General features: G+C 56.5%; 2 protein-coding genes across 3 annotated transcripts; both read right to left on the bottom strand.

The window, feature by feature from the left end:
• Positions 1 to 709: 709 nt before the first annotated feature.
• Positions 710 to 1,563, bottom strand: INAFM1 (InaF motif containing 1). The gene has a single exon (XM_052656989.1). It carries the CDS (start codon positions 1,471 to 1,473, stop codon positions 1,036 to 1,038), a length of 438 nt encoding a protein of 145 aa, XP_052512949.1. The 5' UTR covers positions 1,474 to 1,563; the 3' UTR covers positions 710 to 1,035.
• An 834-nt stretch (positions 1,564 to 2,397) lies between these two features.
• Positions 2,398 to 15,038, bottom strand: CCDC9 (coiled-coil domain containing 9). 2 transcript variants are annotated; one of them, XM_052656981.1, is made up of 15 exons: positions 14,953 to 15,038; positions 13,301 to 13,374; positions 13,069 to 13,173; positions 11,234 to 11,329; positions 10,808 to 11,056; positions 9,108 to 9,191; positions 8,837 to 9,010; positions 8,112 to 8,293; positions 5,946 to 5,992; positions 5,691 to 5,823; positions 5,149 to 5,239; positions 4,648 to 5,056; positions 4,222 to 4,314; positions 3,128 to 3,177; positions 2,398 to 2,547 (listed from the first exon to the last, which is right to left on the bottom strand). In XM_052656981.1, exons 2-15 carry the CDS (start codon positions 13,301 to 13,303, stop codon positions 2,530 to 2,532), a joined length of 1,734 nt encoding a protein of 577 aa, XP_052512941.1. In that variant the 5' UTR covers positions 13,304 to 13,374; positions 14,953 to 15,038; the 3' UTR covers positions 2,398 to 2,529. The 2 variants fall into 2 exon arrangements, with proteins under 2 accessions (XP_052512941.1, XP_052512942.1); XM_052656982.1 differs by lacking the exons at positions 2,398 to 2,547; positions 3,128 to 3,177; positions 4,222 to 4,314 and having other exon boundaries at positions 4,466 to 5,056.
• Between the last annotated feature and the right edge of the window lie 4,564 nt (positions 15,039 to 19,602).

The following is a 19,602-nucleotide window of genomic DNA, read 5'->3' as shown; positions in this document are numbered from 1 at the left end:
TGTAAGGTCCTATAACCCTGCCCAGAGCTAGACCTTAGTCGTCTGGGTAGGAAAACGGACTCAGCCACCTCTAACTTTTTAGCAGGACTCAGGTTGCTCTGCCTTGGTTAGCAGGCAACACTGCAGACCAGAGAGGCAGTACTAAGCTTCAAAGGCAGCTGGGTGCTTTGATAGTTTGCTCTGTGATTTCCAGAGGGGTCCTACCACCACCCCTGTCCACGCTCATCTCTCGGCTCCCAGGAATGTGAACTCATGCTCTTTCAGCAGTATCCTGACTTCTCCAGATGATTTAGCTTCTGTTCCGGACACTGTAGTTATACAAATCACAATCCCCAGAAACCCAGTTCTCGCTGAGATCACCCCATCTCTTGTCTTGTCTCCTGTGCTATTACCGGAGGCCAGCCCTTTTCTCCCCTCCAGAGGCACTTGTCCTCTGCAAGCATGCAAAAACCTGCTTAGTCCTTCATACCGTCTGACCTTCAACTACCTTGTTGCGGATAAGCGTCTTCTCACCCCAACCCAGAAAATACACAATGGCGATGGAAGAAGAAAATACCACCACCACTATCCCCGCCCAGGGAAGGGGAAAACGCACACAGCCCACCCAGAGTGAGAGGCAATGCCCTGATGCCAGGAAGGGCTTGCCCTCACAATCTTGAGAGGGGAGGCCCCTCTGCAGACAACACGACAAACACAACACGAGGCAGCTGGGGCTGGAGTTTATTGCAGGTGGATAGATGCACACGGAGGGAGAGGGTCAGGCTGAGGGCTCCGTGCACAGAATCCTACGGAAGGAGGAGCAGGAGGCAGTGATCAGTATGGGGTCTGCCTGGTGGAGGACCCGGCCTGAGGGCGGAGAAGCTGCGAGGATCGAGGACCAGAGCCGGCTCCCATTCGCCCCCCATTCTTCAGGATGACAGCTCCGCAAACGCTAGTCATGAAGAGGGAGCCAGACACCAATTCGGAGCCGGCGCATCCGCGGCGAGAGCGCCGGGCTCTCGAAGGCTGGCGGTCCATCTTGGGTGAAAAGGAAGGTTACCCAGGTCCTCGGCCCCCCGCGGCCTCCTGCGTCTTCCCCAGCGTCTGGCGGCTCGGGCGGCGGCGGCGGCGGCTGGGGTCGCTGTAGCGGCGGCGGCGGCTGCGCGGCAGCTCGAGCTGGGGTCTCGGCCCGCCAGGGGCTCCCAGGAGGCAAGAGACCGAGGCGGCGGCGGGCGCCGGGGCAGGCAGCGCACCCGCGCGGGCTCCGCACGGAGAGGACTGCGCGCTGGGCGGCGGGCCGGCTGGGGCTGCAGGGGGCCGCGTGGGAACCCAAATGAGACCGTAGTAGACAGCGAGCAACACGGCAGCCAACGAGACGCAGAGAAAGTAGGCGCAGACCGGGGCTAGGCGCAGCCAACGGCCCCGCGGGCCCTCGCTCAGCCCTGCGCCACCCGGGCTCTCGCCGCCGCCGCCCACGCAGCTCGTGCCCCGCATCCCCGCAGCCCACTCGGCTGGGAGCCACAGCCCGCACAGGGCCCGCCCCCACTCCGGGGGACCGCCTCCGCGCTTAACTCTCCCTGTCCAACCCCGCCCCCTTCAGCGTGGCCACGCCCCCGCGTGGGCGGGCCTCTTGCGGGCTCTAACTCTCCCCCGCCCAACCACGCCCCCGCCAGCGTGGGCACGCCCCCGAACGGGCGGGCCTCTTCCGCGCTCCAGGCCCGCCCCCTCCTCAGCCTCCGGCCAAACACTAGCAAGCCAAGGCTTAACTACAGCATTCTGACCCCGCCCCAAGCATGCAATACCTTGCTTTTTCTCAAATGTTGGTCTCGGCTCAGCCGACTCCTACCAGGCTTCGGCGTTATGCCCGCCCCGGAGCTTACCTCCGCTCTTTTCTCTCCTCTTCCCCGCGCCCTACCCATCCCCTTTCGGAACTCAGACTTCTCCCGGCATCTAGCTTCGCCGCTCCCTTGCCAAGCTCAAGCCTTTTAAGTCCTGCCCCAGTTGTAACTTGCCTTTAGCCAAGTTAAACGCTACTCCAGCATTCGATTCCACTGTCTTCTCCCCCTACCCTCATCTATCTTCAATCCAGATTCCGCCTCTTCTTCTCCTCCTCCACTCCACTAGTTTGAGCACCCCATTCTAAACCAAGCTCTCTGCTGCTGGCTGCGCCCCACACCAGCGTTAGGGATTCCCATCTAAATCTGCGCTGTGGTTCTACCTCACGTCCTAACACCTTTCCTTGTTTTAAACTCCATTAGAATGCGGGCCCCAAACATCCTAACCACGCCCCTCGTTGGACGCGCCTCTTCCTCCATATTTTGTCTTCAGATCTAAATTCAGACTCCGAAGCTCCAGCTCCGCCCCACAACCCAGTCACGCCCCCTCCCCATCTCCTCCCCCACCACCCTCAATTTCTCCCTCTCTAAAGCCATGGGGTCCAAAGTGGGCTCCGGGGAAGACAGAGCACAGCTCGGAGATCCAGACTAAGCCCCTCCTGCCGCCCCCTCCCCATCAAGGCGGGGAAGCGTCAGTCCCCTCCCAGCAGCGTCTTCAGGAATTCGGGGAGGCCTGTGGGAGGGGGGAGGGAAGACGTATCAGGGGGGTGGAGGAAGAAAGAGCCCCTTCCTCCCGCCTCTGCCGCCATGGACAAGCCCGCCAAGCACAGCAACCCAGCCTGCCCCCGCCAGAAATACAGTTCAAAGGTTAGCGGAAGCACTGCGTTTAATAGGGACCAGTTCTGCGGCCGGGGAAATCAGGTCCTTCAAGAGTCACTGGTTATTAAGCCATGCCCCAGATGTAAGCTCCTGGAGGCGAAAAACGGCCCGGGAACTGGCACCTACACCCCCATGGCCTCCAAAAGTGGGTAACTCGGAGGTGTCTCAGCCACCCTGGTGCCACAGCGCCCCCTATTTGTGAGACTGGACTATTGCCCTGGCCCCACCCGGTTCACTATCCCTGGCTCCTCCCCCCGCCCTTACATTTAACCCTCTCCTGGCTGGAGTGGCGGAAGCTGAGGGTAGAGGAGCGAGGCGGCGGAAGGTTAGTGCAGAGCGCAGAGGCCGCAGTCGGCGGAGGCCGCAGTCGGCGGGCGCGGTCAGCGGGCGGCCCCCGGTGGCGAAGCGGCCGCCACCACTTTGCAGAAACGCACCCTCTGGAAGTCGGCGGTCTCTGCCGTCTCTTGGCCCTCGGGGTCCGCCTCTGCGAAGAGAAGAGGCGGTCACCTGAGGGCAACAGTAACCCCGCCCCCCACCGCCGGCCCCCGGACACCCTAGCCCCGCCCCTCCGCCCCACCTAGCCTGGCTGCCGCCCACCCTGCGTTAAGCGGTTTACGAGTCTCAGGCTCCTTTAATCCTCGGAGAGGATCTACGCAGACACACACCCCCGCAACAGATCCCTGTTTACAATCGAATACATAATCTGACAGAGCGAGATGGCAGTCACGTGGCCCAAAGACAAAGCGCTTCGGGTACCCCGACCTCAGCCGCCATCCTAAACTCTGTCCTCTCTCATCCCAGCCTCGCCCCCGCGGACATAAGCCAACCTCTAGCAAGCCTGCCCTACAGGATCTACCTCCACTTCCCTTGCCCACCTTCTGAGTCCTAACCAGATCTTCCTTGGCTATGCCCCCATGGCCTAACCCCTACTCCTTGGGAAGGTCGGAGGTCCACAACCCGGCTTCCGCCTGGTGGAGGTGGAGACTGGGTTCTGCCTGTTGCTCCAGGTTCGCTAGACTCCACAATTTTTACCCCAGTGTGTTATGTATTTCTATTCTAATTGACCCCATTTACTAATTTACACCTCAAAACTGTAACCACGCCCACAGCTAGATCCATTACTCCTCCCCGGTTCTTTATTTTTGACCGATTTGTATTTCAAATCCTGCTCTGAGCGCGTATCAATTTAACCCACTCCCTTGTTTCTAGATTACTCTGCAGAACCCCTGGGGTAGCCCTCTACCTCCTAATCCCACCCTGGCTCCACCCCCTCACCCCCAAACACACTCAATTCCTAGTGGCTCGGCCTCCGGGAAGTCCTCCCTATAGCTCCACCCCCTTGACCCTGGATTCGTTCCCACCCAGCAGCCTAGCCCCTCCCCCCTTCCCCCATCCCCGGGCCAGCAGCTACCCCACACCCATAATGGAGACGCATCCACTCCATTCTACTGCCCCCAAACTCTCCTCCCCTCAACCCAAGAGGAATCAGAAGGAAAGCCACCTCCACCACCCCAGCCACTCCCCCAACCTGGAGCTGCCTCAGACCCCTCCTCTTCAGCTTTCTGGGTTCCTGGGGCGCTGGGCCCACTCTCCAAGGAGGCAGGGGCTGGCTGGTCACCTCCTGGGGAAGGGGGAGGCCCAGTCAAGCCCATTTCCCTCCAAATACCGCGCCCCCCTCCACCCAACCAAGATAGAAGGCTCTGGGGGAGTGAGAGGGGGTTTAAGGACACACGTGGGAAGTGTCATTTGAGGAAGTGATCTCTTTATTGGGGAGGGCGCTCTGAATGGCTCAGGGCAGGGCAAGATCTGGGGGTGGGCCTTCTAGAGACAGGCATGGACTGTCCCCCCTAGCCACCAGGGCACACGGGGTCCCAGGGTCCTGAGGGTCCCCCATGCACCCCTCAAGCACACACAAGCAGCCAGCTTCATGCATTTTCAAACGGCCAGGCCTCACCCGGAGAGACAGCATCTGCCGGGTGGGCGGTCCGGGGAGAATTCAGCTCCATCTCTTCACCCCAGTCGGACACAGGGTGGTGGCCCCCGGGGGGCGAGAAGGGGCTGGAAGGTGTGGCAGGGGCCTGGGGGAGCGGCAGGGGCTTTTCTGGCCTGGCGGGCTCTTTGTCACTGTGTTCCCTGGTGGGGCTCCCGCTGGGGCCCCCACTGGGCTCAGCCTCCTGGTGTTGGTGATCTCCGGCTGGTTCTTCTTCCTCATCATCGGCCTCCTCTTCTTCCTCGATCTCCTCCTCCTCGTCATCCTCACTCACGTCTTCCCACTCCTCATCCTCCCCATCCTCCCCCTCATCCTCGCCCTCCTCGCCCTCATCCTCAGGAGGCCGATGGGCAGGGGCCAGGGTCTCAGGCAGCTGTGAGGAACACAAGGCAGGTCAGGGAGAGGCTGCAGGCCCCAGGCACCCCCACACCGTGCTGCCTGCCGGGAGCTGACAGCCCGCCCTACCTGCGCGGGCGCTTCCTTGGGGAGAGCAGGTTGCGGGGGCTCAGGAGCTGCGGACACGGCCTCCTTCGTCTCCCAGCGGTCATCGTGGTCACTGGAGGGGACAGAGGAAAGGAATAAAGCCCAGATGAACAGGAGGAAGGGGCTTCCCACCCCAGGCTCGACCCCAGACACAGAGCTACAAAATTCAACAGGTGGAGAGAGCGGGTCTTTGGGATTTCCAGACAAGGAGCCAGCAGGCTAGAGCACTGAGGAGGAAACAGGGCGTGTGTCCCGGGTGTCAGAGGTGACCAGGCAAAGAGGGGCCAGGTGGGCAGAAGAGACAGGTGGGAGGGCAGGAGGGGACAGATGAGGGTAAAGTGACAGCCAGGCCCCGACGCCCCCGAAACCAAGTGCCTGACCCACAGGGAGACAAGTGCCCGAGAGACAGACAGGGCCAAGAAAGGACAGAAATATCCCCCAAACCCACAAGCCAGAGGACAACCAGGGGTAGGGCCACACAGTCCTGCTGGGGTTGTGCATGTGCAAGGCAAAGGGGCCCCCACCTGTAGGCACGGGGCGCTGCCTTAGGCTGGGGTCGGCTGCTCTTCTTCTTTCTGCGGCTGACCTCAGTTTTGTGCTGGGACAGGAACTCCCTGAAAGTGGGGGGCTTGGGGGGCCGGGCCCAAGCCTGGTCATCTGCAATAAAACCCAGGGGAAGCCGGGGGTAGAGAGCACAGTATAAGCTATCCCCACCCCACCCTGCCCCAACCCCTCCAGCCTAGCCAGCTGCCTCACCCTACCCAAGAACTCCCACTCACCATAGCGGTGGGATGGTTCCAGGGCCACGGTGGGGCCATCCTTGAACCTTGGGAAAAAGAAAAGGGTGAGCAGGCAGCTGGTCACACAGGGAGAACAGGTAGGGCGAAAGAGTCATCAGGGGAGGTGGGGGCCACGGTTAGAAATCAAGATCACAGACCGCACGGCCGTCAACCCAGATGGGGGAGCGTGTCACTGATTAAAGCTCAGGATGAGGTGAAAGACAAAAGGCACGTGTGGCGTGGCAGTACAAACAGAAAAACGATCAGTATTTGGCAGCAATTCCCCACCTCAGTGAGAATGTGCAAGGTCAACATCCCCAGCTTCCCGTCCAGCCTCAGCTCCATCTCTCTCTCTCACCTCCCGAGCTTAGCAAGTTCTCCTACCACGGAGGTCCTGCCTCATGACCTTTGCACATGCTGCTCCTGGGGCTCGCTTCCTCCGATCTCTCCAGGGCCCGCTCCGTTACCTCCTTCAGGCCTCAACTTAAGAGGCCTTCCTAACCTTTCCAATCACGTATTATTACATACATTGCGTTGTGTGCTAAGTTGCTTCAGTCATGTCCAACTCTCTGCAACCCCATGGACTGCAGCCCACCAGGCTCCACTGTCCATGGGATTCTCCAGGCAAGAATACTGGAGTGGGTTGCCATGCCCTCCTCCAGGGGGTCTTCCTGACCCAGGGATTGAATCCTCATCTCGTATGTCTCCTGCATTGGCAGGTGGGTTCTTTACCACTACCGCCACCCGGGAAGCCCAATTACATACATTATCTAGGTCTAAAACAGTAGCCTCAAATGTGACATTAGCTCTATTCACTGCACAATTTGCTCCATTCAATGCAAACGTGAGACTTGCTGCAGGCTGCTGTGGGGACGTAAGAGGACTTTCTCAGTCTTAAGCCCAAGAACATCTCCACAAAAGCTCACCTGCCTCCCCCTCAGAAACATCAGCTACGATATCTGTGCAAAATGTTTCTCACGCTGGCAAAGGCTTAGCTCACAATCCAAAAATAAATGCTCTGACCTCCAGGCACACAGACAAGATCCTCTTTCTTTAGCCAGCACTGTGGCAAAGGACAGAGGATGATGTAAAAACGACAGCTGTCCATCTTAAGATTGCCATTCAGCAGGTCTTCCAGAATCTTCTCCACCTTTGCTATGGCAGTTAGCCCTCCTGTGGATGATGCCTTCGCTTTAAGTTTGACTAATGGGATGTTTCCTGGGACCCAAAAGGCGACAGAGTCAGACCTGAGAATAATAATGCCACGGGGATAAGGTGCTTGGGTAGGTGGGGGACATGGTTAGAGGGATGAAGGGAGGATGCCAAGGGGTCATTGCTATAATTCTTCATGCCCTCCCTGCATGAGAACTCACATCCGCACCCTTGGCTGTAGAATCACTGCAGTACTATCGAGTTGACAGAGTGTAATTTCCTGCCGCAGCAAGGTGGGGTCTGCTGGCTAACAGACGGGGAAGTGTCTCACTCTCCCTCCTGCACATCTGCCAGTACTGTGGCCAGCGCTTCCCCCAGCAGCCCCTTCCCTCAGCGCAAACCCCAGAATGTACACGTGCAGGGCGGAAGTGAGTTCAACCCCAGCTGGACCCACAGCTTCCAGTCCAGCCTGAATCAGCCCAACTTAGAAGACCAGTGAGCACAGGAGAAAGAAATGTTTCGGGACTTCCCTGGCAGTCCAGTGGTTAAGAATCCACCTTCCAGGACAGAGGATTTGGGCTCAATCCCCGGTCGGGCAAGCTAAGACCCTACAGGCCTTGGAGCAACTAAGCCTGCTTGCCACAAAAGCTGAGCCCAGGCAACCTGGAGCCTGCAGGTCGCAATGAAGAGCCTGCACATCATAACTAAGTCCTGACGCAGCCAATACATAAATAAATGGTTGTAAAAAACTGCATGGCTGAGTCCTTTTGCTGTTCACCTGAAACTATTACAACATCTGTTATCACACTGGCTATACCCTAACACAAAATGCTTTAGGTGTTTAAAAAAGGAAAAAGAAACGCTTTTCTGTGCCGAGACTTGGCGATGCTTACGCAGTGTTACCTAGCTCGTGCTAACTGATACACAGGATGAGAAACCCGAGACAGGCCAAGGAGCCAGAGGTCAGGGCCAAGGTCGAGGAGCCCCACGGGCGCGGACAGGGCAGAGACTCACATGCCATCCGTCTTCTCAGCGTCCCACTCCCGCCGCCACTGGCCGGTGGGCTTGCGGTGCCTCTGCAGCCGCTCCTGGTCGATCTTCTCCCGCTCTTGCTTCCAGCGCAGGTACTCGGACCGCTCTCGGCCGGTCATGGAGAGCGTCATGTCCCCGGCGCCACCCAGGCCGGCCCGGCGGCCCTGACCCAAGCAGATGGGTAGTCAGGGCTCCGGCCACCACTCTCGCCCGGCACCCCTTCCCTGAGGCCTTCTAAGCTCCTGGGTAGAGCCTGTGGCTCAAGGTCACAGGAAAAGGTGGTGACAGGGTGGAGATCAAAGCCGTATCTGCTCACGTGGCACCTTAGAGAAGCCACGCCAGATCCTTCTCTATTCTCCGTGCCCTCACCTGGCTGGGCTGGAGCCTTCTTCCCAACATTCAGCATTATCTGACATCTTATTACATGGCCACTGATTTAGTCCCAGCACCCTAGACAGTGCCTGGCCCCGGCCGGTACCCAGTAAACATCACTAACGTTAGTAAGGAGGAAAATCACACCAAGACAGATCATAAAGCTACAAAGAGAAAGGAGTATGGCTCTGGGGCAACCATCAACTGGAGGGAAACCTGAGCGCAGGGCTGCAGCCTCTTCCTGCTCTGCGCCCCGCATTCAACATACATCCCTCCCCGTGGAACCCAGAGACCGGCTGCTGGGCGGCAGTCGTGGCCCAGCCGCCCGCACCCACCTGCCGCTCCTGCTCGAGGCCGTAGCGCACCCGCTCGAAGTCAGGGCCCCCCCAGTTGCGCCCGTGCCGGCGGCTGCCTTCCCGGCGGTCCCGCTCAGGCTCCTCCAGGGGCCCACTGCGTCGCCGGGGGTCGTCCAAGAAGTTCCGCACCGGGTTGGGCTCCAGCACGCCTTCCTGCGGGCATGCGGAGTTGGTTGAGGGTTGGGGTGTTGGAGCGCTCCCCCGACCCGGCAGCTCCACCCCACCGCCAGGGGGCGCCCGTGGCACTGACCCGCTGGTTGCGCTCGTACTCTGCAATCTTCTCCATCTCCTCGTTCATCTTCTCGATGTTCTGCTTCCGCCGCTCCTCCCACTCCTTGTTGGGGGGAGGAAGGGAGGACAGAGAGAGAGACACACACAGGGCGTCAGAAAGAACCACTCAACCTGAGCGTTCGTCACCATCTGAGGCTCTCTCCTTAGACCTGTTATGCAAGGAGCCCCTGGCTGGCACCTGGACACTGGCTCTCTGCAAGTCCTGTCAACAGTTAACCAGTAAGCGGGGCTCCAGGTGCCTAGACTTTTTCTGCAAATAGTGTATGCTGAACACCCACCTTCCTTCTACGGTCTGGAATCTGGATGTGTACGAGGCAGAGGGGACCTATGTGACCAGCCTCAGATAAGAAGCCTGGGTACTAGCTCTCTAATGAGTCCCCAGTAGATGAACTTTGACATATGTTGTCAATGAAGAACAATTAAGTGCAGCCTGTGTGTCTCTGGGCTTCCCTGGTAGCTCATTGGTAAAGAATCTGCCTGCCAATGCAGGAGACACAGGTTTGATCCCTGGGTGGGGAAGATCCCCTGGAGTAGGAAATGCCAACCCACTCCAGTATTCTTGCCTGGAAAATCCCATGGACAGAGGAGCCTGGCGGGCTACAGCCCACGGGGTCGCAGAGTCAGACACAACTTAGTGATTAAACAACTTGTGTCTCCACTGGACGCAGACTCTTGGAAGCTAGCACCTGGTATCCTCCAGACTCTGGCTCGTGGGCCATTTTGCTTTCTATTCTTTCCCTGTATTAAATTTCAGTTGTTAATCCTTCTGGCAAAATGCTGAGCCTGGCAGAGGGGTTGGGGACCCCTCAACGGCTGCCACAGTAACAACTTGACAAATGGCCAGGTGACCCCCACCATCCATTCTCCTCCCTTTCTTAGGTAACAATTCCCCCCACCCTGGGTGGTAACAGAATTTCAGATGAGCATGTGCCCAAGATGCTGGGAACCCTTGCATTTCCAAGACTCAGCATACAAGAGAGAAATAAACTTGCATTTGATTAATGCCATGGCACTTTGGGGTCTTTCTAAACAGCCTTAAGCAACATACATTGAGCGCTTAATCTGAGGGTTTCTATGCCTCATGTCACATGATGCTTATGAAAACCTTTAAACCTGATTTTCATTCCTACTTAAGAGCGAGAACTGGAATCTCCTAGAAGGGAAGTGAGCTGCCCAAGGACAGGGAACTCATAGAAGTTGTCCCCTAAGCCACCACTCTGCTAATCTGCTTGGTGGGGTGCGGAGAGCAGGTACAGTAAGAACCTCACTGCTCCCTACCAACTAATTCAGGGAATGACACAGAGAGAGCACGTGCGCACCCACACACGAATGAGGAAAGCATGCGTGCTGGACAGAACCCACCAGATACCATCAAAAAGAGACAAAGGGAAGGGAAGGCAGATGACCAAGCACACAGCAGAGCGCAAAACAGGAGACAGAAAGAGACAGGGAGAGTACCCACAGCGCTGGTCTAGGGGAGAGAAGAAGAAAGGGAAAGAGATGAAAAAGAGCCGGAACGAGGGTCCAAAAAAGAAAACAGAGACAGTAAACGATGGATGAAGGATAAAACCCCTTTGAGGGCAGAACAGAAAGAGCAACAGAACAACACTGAGCCTCCCCAACAGACTTCAGGCAGACGTCAGCCCCCTCGGCTCCTACCTTGGATTTGCGGTCGGCAATCGAGCCATCGCCACCTCCAGAGAGATGAGGGGACCCCCTGCCCCGACCCCTCCGGCCGCGGCCCCCAGCGCCTCCCCGAGGCTGCTCCCCGGGACTGTCTTCCCAGCCGCGGGATGTCCGGCCCATGCCTGCCCGGCCTCCGTGCTGAGGGGGGGTCCGGCCTCCCTTGCTGACCCCTGGAGGCCGAGGGGTCCCTGGAGACCTCCGGGAAGGACCCAGGTTCTTCTCCTGAAAAGGGGGGAAGGGGGCAAGGTCACTGGGGCAGGGAGACCAGGACACCACAGGCCCAGAGGGCGGCTGCCAGGGTCGAGGCCTGGGGCAGCAGGGAAGGCTCTTAGGTCTCACAACCTCCCCCCCCACCCCCCCGACCCGTCCTCGCGAGGCCCACCCTGGCGTGGAGCTCACCACTGCCACATTCTCCTTCTCCACCGAGCGGCCCTTCCGGGGACCTGTCACTGCTACTCCCTCCAGTTCAGCTTTCTTCCGATCCTCCTCAATCTCCTGGGAGATCAGAGAGAGCGGCTATCAGGGGTCCTGTGTACCGGCCAGATGCCCACAGTCCCCTGAATATCCCCAAGTCAGCCCCAGCACAGACCTCTGTCTGGAGCTCTAGACAAGAAACCCAGTCACTTCTTCCCTCTAAGCGCACCAGGCAGCTCCCCTGCTCAGACCCTCTGAGCCAGAGGCAAAGGCTCCCCCACAGCCAATGGGGCTTCACAGGGTGTGGTCTCGTTACCATCCCATCCTCACCTCCCACTCTCTCCTCTCGCTCACTGTGACCCTCTCACTGTGCCTGGAACATACCAGGTTCAAACCTGCCTCAGGGCCTTTGCACCTGCTGTTCCCTTTGCCAGAAATGCCCCTTCTCCATAGATTCTCCAGTCCCCCACCTCCTGCAGGCCTCTGCTCAAAGGTCCCCTTCTCAGGAAGGCCTTCCCTGACCAGCTCGCCTGCCATTCTCCACACACCACCCCGCCCTCCCCCCGCCCCTTTCACAACAGGACATTATGTCTATTTTGCTTCTTATCTGGTTCCTCCCCATAACAGAATCAACTCTGGGTCAGCGATATCTGTCTGTTTTGTTCACTGATATATACCCCAAGCCTGGAACATTGCCTGGCACACAACAGAGGCTCAACATCCTTTTTTTTTTTTAAATGAATGAACGCATGAAGAATGAATAAATGAAGCCTACTCCTCCTCGTATCTCAGGGACAGCCCCAACACCTACTCTGGCACCTGTGACAGGGACCTGGGCCTCATCCTGGATCCTCTCCTCACCTCCTGCCACCGCCCATCAGTCACTGAGTCCCTCCCAACAGCCCTGTCCCAGGCCAGGCACCTCCTCTCCATACGGCCCCCTACCCCTCGCCCCCTGCGAAGTCCCTGCCCCAGTTTCCTGTCTCCAGTGTCCTCTCCTCCCATCTTCCACCACACAGCAACCAAAGGAGTCGTCCTACAAACCTATTCTGACCTGGCCCCACTTCCACTCAAAGCCCTCGATGGCTCCCCAATGTCCTTAAGGAAAAGTCCAAACTCTTAGCCTTACGGCCTGCATGGCCGGGCCCCAGCGGGTCTCTGCAGGTCAATATCCTCCATCTGACCCTCCAACTTTAAGCTCCAAGTTTCTGCACAAACTGTCCCCTCTGTGCGGAATGTTCTGCTCTCCTTTTCAGCTAGCTGGGACTTCCCTGCTGGTCTAGTGGTTAGGACACCCTGCTCCGCTCCCATGGGCCTGGGTTCAGTCCCTAGTCAGGGAACTAAGACCCCCATAAGACATGCGGTGCAGCAAAAAAAAAGACCGGCTAACATCTACTCACCTTTCGAGTCTCAGAATCCCCTCCTCCAGGAAGTCCTCCTTAATATCCCCCAGGCTGGGTGAAAAGCCCCACCTGGGCTCTCACAGAACCCTGAGCTCCTCCATCCCAGGCTGGCCCACTCGCTCATCACTGACTGAGGCCATGGCTGGGCCCCTACTGGCCTGTGAGCCCTGGAAAGGCAGGCCCGGGGTCCCCTCCATCACCGCTGCCGCCACAGTGCCACTGAGCAATCGGCCCTGATGAATACTTGTTAACGAACAAACCAATGATGGAATGAAAGGAGGAATCCCAGGCTAAGGCCCTTGGCTTTTACCCTGACAGTGATGAGGAGTCATGAAAAGGTTTTAAGGAAGGAGAGGTGAGGGAAACTCACTGCGGGGAGGAGAGGGGATGGGGTCTCCCAGGGCGGGGCTAGGGCACCTGGTAGCGCCGGATGAGGGCCTCATTCTTCCGCCGAAGAGCCTCGATCCTCTTGTCCAGCTCAGCATCCTTCTCCTCCTTCGATTTCAGATCCAGTGCGGCTGACTGAGAGGGGCGGACAGATAAGAAGCTGGAAACCTCTACCTGCTCCAGGGTCTGCGGGCCGAGAACCTCTCCTCCCAAGCCCCCTGCCCCAAAGCTCAGATCTCAAAGACCCCACTTTTCTTCTCACCATTCCACTGGCAGAGTGGGGCCTGGGTCCCAGCAAACCTCCCCTGCAGACTCTGGACACAGCACTGGGGGCTCCTGAGGGCAGAGGGAACAGAAGGACTAAGGCCAATGGCTCCACTCAATCTGTCTCTTCCTGTTCCAGACTGGGGGCTCCTCAAATGTGCACACACATCCCTTCACTCCAAGGGACACACACACACACACACACACACACACACACCCTTCACTTCAAAAGAATTCTCGCCCTCACTCCCAGTCCCTCTTCTTGAAGCCCCTCTTTTAGCCCACCCCCTACCAGAAAAAGTTTAGACTCAGTACTCTCTAGAGGGTTTTGGACCCATCCATTCCTCTGTAAACAATGTAGTCACACACACCCTGGGAAAGTTCTGGGCCCGCCCCACCACTTACGGACACACCCCACACTGCTCCCTTCAAAATGAAAATCCTAGTTCAGTCTCCACACCCCTGTGCTGGGAGTTTAAAACCCAGGCCTCTACCCCAAGAGAGCTTTAGGATGAGCCTCTCCCACGACCTTCGCAAGAAAGGCCGACTCCCCCTGCTCAACCTGGTGCTGCTTACATCCCGTTTAATAATCTACACCTAACACTTCCCCAGGAATTTCAGCGACGTCTTATAACCCTACACTCAAAAAATAGTCCGAGCCCCATTCCTATTCGTTGCCCCTACCCTCAGGGATATTAAAGCCCCGCCCCCTGCACCCCAACAAAGATTCCTCCAACAGACCCAGGCTTCCCGGGTCTGGTTTGGCCTCCTGGGTGAACAGCCTCCCCGCCCAGACGCAGACAAAACCGCCCCGCCCTCACGCGGCTTTCTAGGGAAAGGCTCCAATCTCCACCCGGTCCGGAACGCCACAGCCCCGCCCCAGAGAGGCAAACTTTCCGCCCCGCCTTTCCCGCCAAACCTCTGACCCCGCCCACATGCGCGTCATTAACCCCACCCCCTTCCGGCGTCCGACGGCCCCAGCCAACTTCCTGGCCCCGCCCACAGGAGCCCCAGGCAGCAGCCTAAACCCGCCCCCTCCTCCTCGCCTTCTGGCACCGGTCCCGCCCCCGGCTCACCAGCCAACCCTTTGGCCCCACCTCCGATTTGCTAAGCCCAGCCTCTGGTCACGCCCCTGGCTCCGCCCCGGCCCCGCCCGTCAGTGTCTGGCCCCGTACCCAGAGCCCCTAAATTCTGGCTCAGCGGCCCGATTCCTGCGAAACTTTTTGGCTCCGCCCTACCGGCGCCTGGCCCCGCCCCGACCCTCAGGTCAGCCCCTGGCCCCGCCCCCGACTTCCTGGACCCACTTCCAGGACACGCGAAACTTTCCGGCCCCGCCCCTAGTCCTCACGGTAATATTTGGCCCCGCCCCCAGCCCCAGGATAACTTTTTTCGGGCCCTCCCCAGCTGCCCACCAAAGCTCCGGATGCGTCCGGAGCCCGGCCCACCCAAGCCCTGCCCCGCCGACGGCCCGCCCCCTCAGCACCCTTCTAGCTTCCCATGTGGGCGTCCAATCCCCGCCCCCCGCGGAGTACTCTGACCCCGCCCCCGCGGGCGGCGGGTTACCCCGCCAGCGCCGGCGCCCGCTCCCCCCACGTGGGGCGTTAGGCCCCGCCCTCTCCGGGCGCGCTCCCGGCCCCCTCCCCCGGTCACCTGTCCCGGAGACCCCGCGGCGTCCGCGACTCCGGCTCCGTCGGCCTCCGCGTCTGCAGCTCCCGGGCCACGCGCGTCACTTCCGGCCTGCACCACGTGAAGAAGGGAACTAAAGCGGGTTACTTCCGGTCTTGCAGGTCTGTTTCCGGGAGCCTTAAAGGCGCGGCGCTCCTCCCCGCCAACACCCCCTCCTCCCAACCCCCCACGCCGGGTGGAGGCGGGAGTGGGTTGAGCGGGCGCACAGAGTGTTCTGCAAGCTTGTTCTACTGTCTTCTACCTGTATGACCTCCTTCCAGGGAAAGGAAACACCATCCTCTCTCTGGTCTCTATTTGCGTCTCTTCTTTCCTGGTTCCTTCAAGTAGGTGCCGGGCGCTGGACTGACTCTTGGAAGCCTGACCTGCCAGCTTGTGCTGGGAGGTGGGCGGGGGTCCCCCACCCTCCTGCCAGTGAAACTTTATAGTTAGTTGTAGGAGCTCACAGTTTTCAATGGAAAGAACCTCTTCTTCCTCTGAATCAGCATTGAGTGCCAGCTCTGTACTGGGGGGATAGGGAAGTGGGGGTTAAGGTGATGAACAAGGCAGACCCCATCCCTGGACTCTTGAGGGAAGGCACAAGTACATGTGAAACGACAGAAAACAGAACTGTGGGGATGTCTTGTGAGAGAGATGAGGCTAGACTGAGAGGGGGTGGCTGTCCAGGCAGGGGACACAGCCTGTGCAAAGGCCCTGTGGTGAGTGAACTGGTGCTTCTAGGGAACTGGAAGATGCTCAGAGGAGGACCTACTGGGTTTGCTACAGAGTCAAGAGGGTTACATACATTAAACAAAGCTTAGACATAATTTACCTATTGTTACAAGTGACGATAAATGCTATGGAACACCCTTATAGGAGGTGATGACAGTTGTAAGTGAGCAGACCAGATTTCCTGAGATTGCTGATGAATTTAGTTTGTGGTCTAAAACATGGGAAGGGAAAATACCTGGCAATCCACTGCCCCTATATGGTTATCATTAACAGCCTTTCAGAGACCTTCTCTACACATACAATTTAATTCTCTTAAAATCCCCCAAGAATTCCCTGGTGGGCCAGTGGGTAGGGCTGGGTGCTTTCACACATGGAGCCCACGTTCAATCTCTGATCAGAAACTGAGATCCCACAAGCCTTGAGGCACAGCCACAGAAATAAATAGATAAGTAAAAAATTTTCAAATGCCTACCAAAATCACTGCATCACCGGCTTCAGTTGTGTATTCAATTTCGCCTCTTTGAGGTCTTCCTTGAAACCACTCGTTTGAAAATTTCGAAACCTCCCATGCTTTTCTCTTTCAGTTTTATGTCTCCATCTTACTGTTTACCCCCTAAACTACCGTGTTTCACTTTATTCTCTTGCTGTTCGGCCTCTAAGTCATGTCCGACTCTGCAACTCTGTGGACTGCAGCACCCCAGGCTTCCCAGTCCTTCACTGTTTCCTGGAGTTTGCTGAAACTCATATCTGTTGAATCACTGATGCCATCCAACCATCTCATCCTCTGTCACCTTCTTCTCCTTCTGCCTTCAATCTTTCCCAGCATCAGGGTTTTTTTTTCCAGTGAGTCAGTTCCTTGCATCAGGTGGCCAAAGAGTTGGAGCTTCAGCTTCAGCATCCATCCTTCCAGTGAATACTGAAGGTTGATTTCCTGTAGGATTGACTGTTTACTGACTTTTTTCTCAACTATATTGTCTGTGTTATGTCCGCAGTACCTCCAACAGTGCGTCATACATAAGAGTCTCTCTCAAAACCTATTTGTTTAATGAATGAGTGATTTTTTTGGCAGGGGGTTGGAATTTAGGTCCCCGACCAGGAACTGAACCCTACCCTTGGCAGTGAGATCGAGGAGTCCTCACCACTAGACCACCAGGGAAGTCCCTGACTGAATCTTGGCTAGTACTATTATTTTCTTCCTTGTTTGTGAAACAAAACGTATGCCCTGAAATTCTATACCTTGAAGTTAGCCCGTGGATGGTTGACTAGCTTTTAAACTGCCACGTGAAATTCTGTCCTACAGATGAGCCATACTTTAGTCCAACTGGTCTCATGGATGTTCGAGTTGTTTCTAACTGGGGAGGTTGCCAGCGATGCAGCATTGAATTTCTACAGGTGCATAGCTTGATGACTGCATGATCTGTGATCTTATTCACAAAAGGGCTCCTAATGTCATGATTAAGGCTGTTGACTCTGAAGCTAGAAGATCTGGCTTTGAATCCTGGCTCTGTCATGTACCAACTGTGTGATCTTGGGCAACACGCATAGGAAACTTCTCTGGCCTTCATCTTCTCCATCTGTAAACGGAGATCATAACACCATCCTACTGTTTGTTGCGCAGAATTCAATGGATTCATGAATTAATAGACACCCAGTGCTTGGCCTGAAATATTGTAAGTTCTCAATAAATGGAAACCATTCTTCTGTCTTCTAGGAAAGCAGATTGCTGAATCACAGGTTAATTCCCATTTTTATTTTCCAGGGGAAAAAAAAGAATGAAGAGAGGTGGACCCAGGGTATGTAGAACCTGGAGTTTATACCAGTTGGAAACCCTCCTGAAAAAAAGAGTGGGAAATTCCCTGGTGGTCCAGTGGTTAGGGCTTGGTGCTTTCACTGCTGGGGGTAGGGTTCAATCCCTGGTCAGCGAATTAAGATCCCACAGCTTTTAAAAACATGTACAAGACTGCAAGGGCACCTCCCAGGGTGTTGGGCAAAGCTGTGGAAATAGGGGGACCCAGAGGGTTGCACTTCCTCTGTTTCACAGGAAAGCCACTTCTGATGGTGGCTGCTCAGGAAAGGCCTAGTGCTCACTTCCACTTTTCCAGGCAGGACAGTGGTGCAGGTGCCCTGGCAGCCTCACGGACAGGGGTATTCTCCGTCTTTGATCTTTGCCAATATCACAGCCAAAGAGTCTGTCTCAGTGTAGTTTGAGTGGCCACTCTCTGATTAAAAAGTGAGACTTCAGGCTTCCTTGGTGGCTCCGTGATAACGAACCCACCTGCCAGTGCCGGACACACAGGTTGGATCCCTGATCCCGGAAGATCCCACACGCCACCGAGCAACTAAGCCCGTGAACCACAGCTACTGAAGCCCACGCGCCCTACAGCCCGTGCTCCGCAACAAGAGCGGCCACTGCGATGAGAAGCCCACACGCGCCGCGACTGAAGCAAAGCCCACGCAGCGATGAGGTCCCAGCCCAGCCAAAAATTAATTATTTTAAAAAAGGGAAACTGAGCAATTTTGGTATGTGTACTGGGGATGAGAAGGTGAGACAGAAGAGTGAGCCAGACCTTGAGAATCCCTCCTTGAGACACTCAGCATCTTCGCCAGAACTCTGGTCAGTGAAGGAAATTCTTTATCATCTCCATTTTACAAAGGAGAGCACAGAGGCCCAGTGAGAAGGTCCGCTGAGCTGCCAGTGCCTGGGTCCCTGCCTGGAGCAAAGCCACAGGTTTAGGCCCCACGTGGTCTTGATCCCTTTGCCCCACCCAGCCAGTCAAAGAGGTGAGCATTCTCCCATTTTATATTTGTATTAAATAAATTTTTATTTAATTTTATTTGTTTTGACTGCACTGTGGAGGGTTCTGGTATCTGAGCTCCATAGCCAGGGATCGACCCCACGCCCCCTGGTGTAGAAGCTCAGAGTCTTAACCACTGAACCATTAGAGACGTCTCTATTTTTTTTTCTTTTAATTTTTAATTGAAGTATAGTTGATTTACAATGTTGTGTTAGTTTCAGGTGAGCAAAGTGATTCAGTTGGGTATATATGTTGATATATTATAAAGTGGGTGTCCGTGGTGGCTCAGATTGGTAAAGAATCCACCTACAATGCAGGAGACCCAAGTTCGATCCCTGGGTCAGGAAGATTCCTTGGAGAAGGAAATGGCAACCCACTCCAATATTCTAGCCTGGAGAATCCCATGTACACAGGAGCCTGGTGGGCTACAGTCCATGGGGTCGCGCAGAGGGGGACAGGACTAAAGCGACCTGGCATAGGTACTCATACATATGTGTCCTTTTTTCGGATTCTTTTCCATGATAGGTTATTACAGGACACTGACTACAGTTCCCTGTGCTCTACAGTAGGCCCTTGTTTATCGCTTCTATATGGAGAGGTATGTTCACGCACATGTTAGACATGAAGACTCAGCTGATGGTGCTGGCCCCCAGTCATCCAGCTGATCAGCAGCTGACCTGGAATTTGAACCTGGGGCTGCCTGACCCCAGAGAGACAGTGAGGAGAACAAGTGATATCTTGGCTCTGAGATCAGGTTGTCTAGGTTCAAATCCCTGCTCTGCCACCTGAGCTGTGGGACCACAAGGAAGTCACTTAACTTCTCTGAGCCCTAGGGTCCTCATCCGTAGAATGACAAGTACAGTGCCCGCCCCAGTGGGCTACCAGCCGGGGCTGCTGCAGGCTGAATAGTGGTAGGAGTTTAGTTGCTAAGTCGTGTCCAACCGTTTGTGACCCCATGGACTGTGACCTGCCAGGCTCCTCTGTCCATGGGCTTTCCCAGGCAAGAATACTGGAGTGAGTTGCCGTTTCCTCTACCAAGGGATCTTTCCAGCCCAGGGATCGAACCTGTGTCTTCTGCACTGCCGGCGGATTCTTTACCACTGAGCCACCA

Source organism: Budorcas taxicolor, chromosome 18 (assembly GCF_023091745.1).
Source record: "Budorcas taxicolor isolate Tak-1 chromosome 18, Takin1.1, whole genome shotgun sequence".
NCBI classification, from domain to species: domain Eukaryota; kingdom Metazoa; phylum Chordata; class Mammalia; order Artiodactyla; family Bovidae; genus Budorcas; species Budorcas taxicolor.
This window is presented reverse-complemented; position numbering and strand designations above follow the sequence as displayed.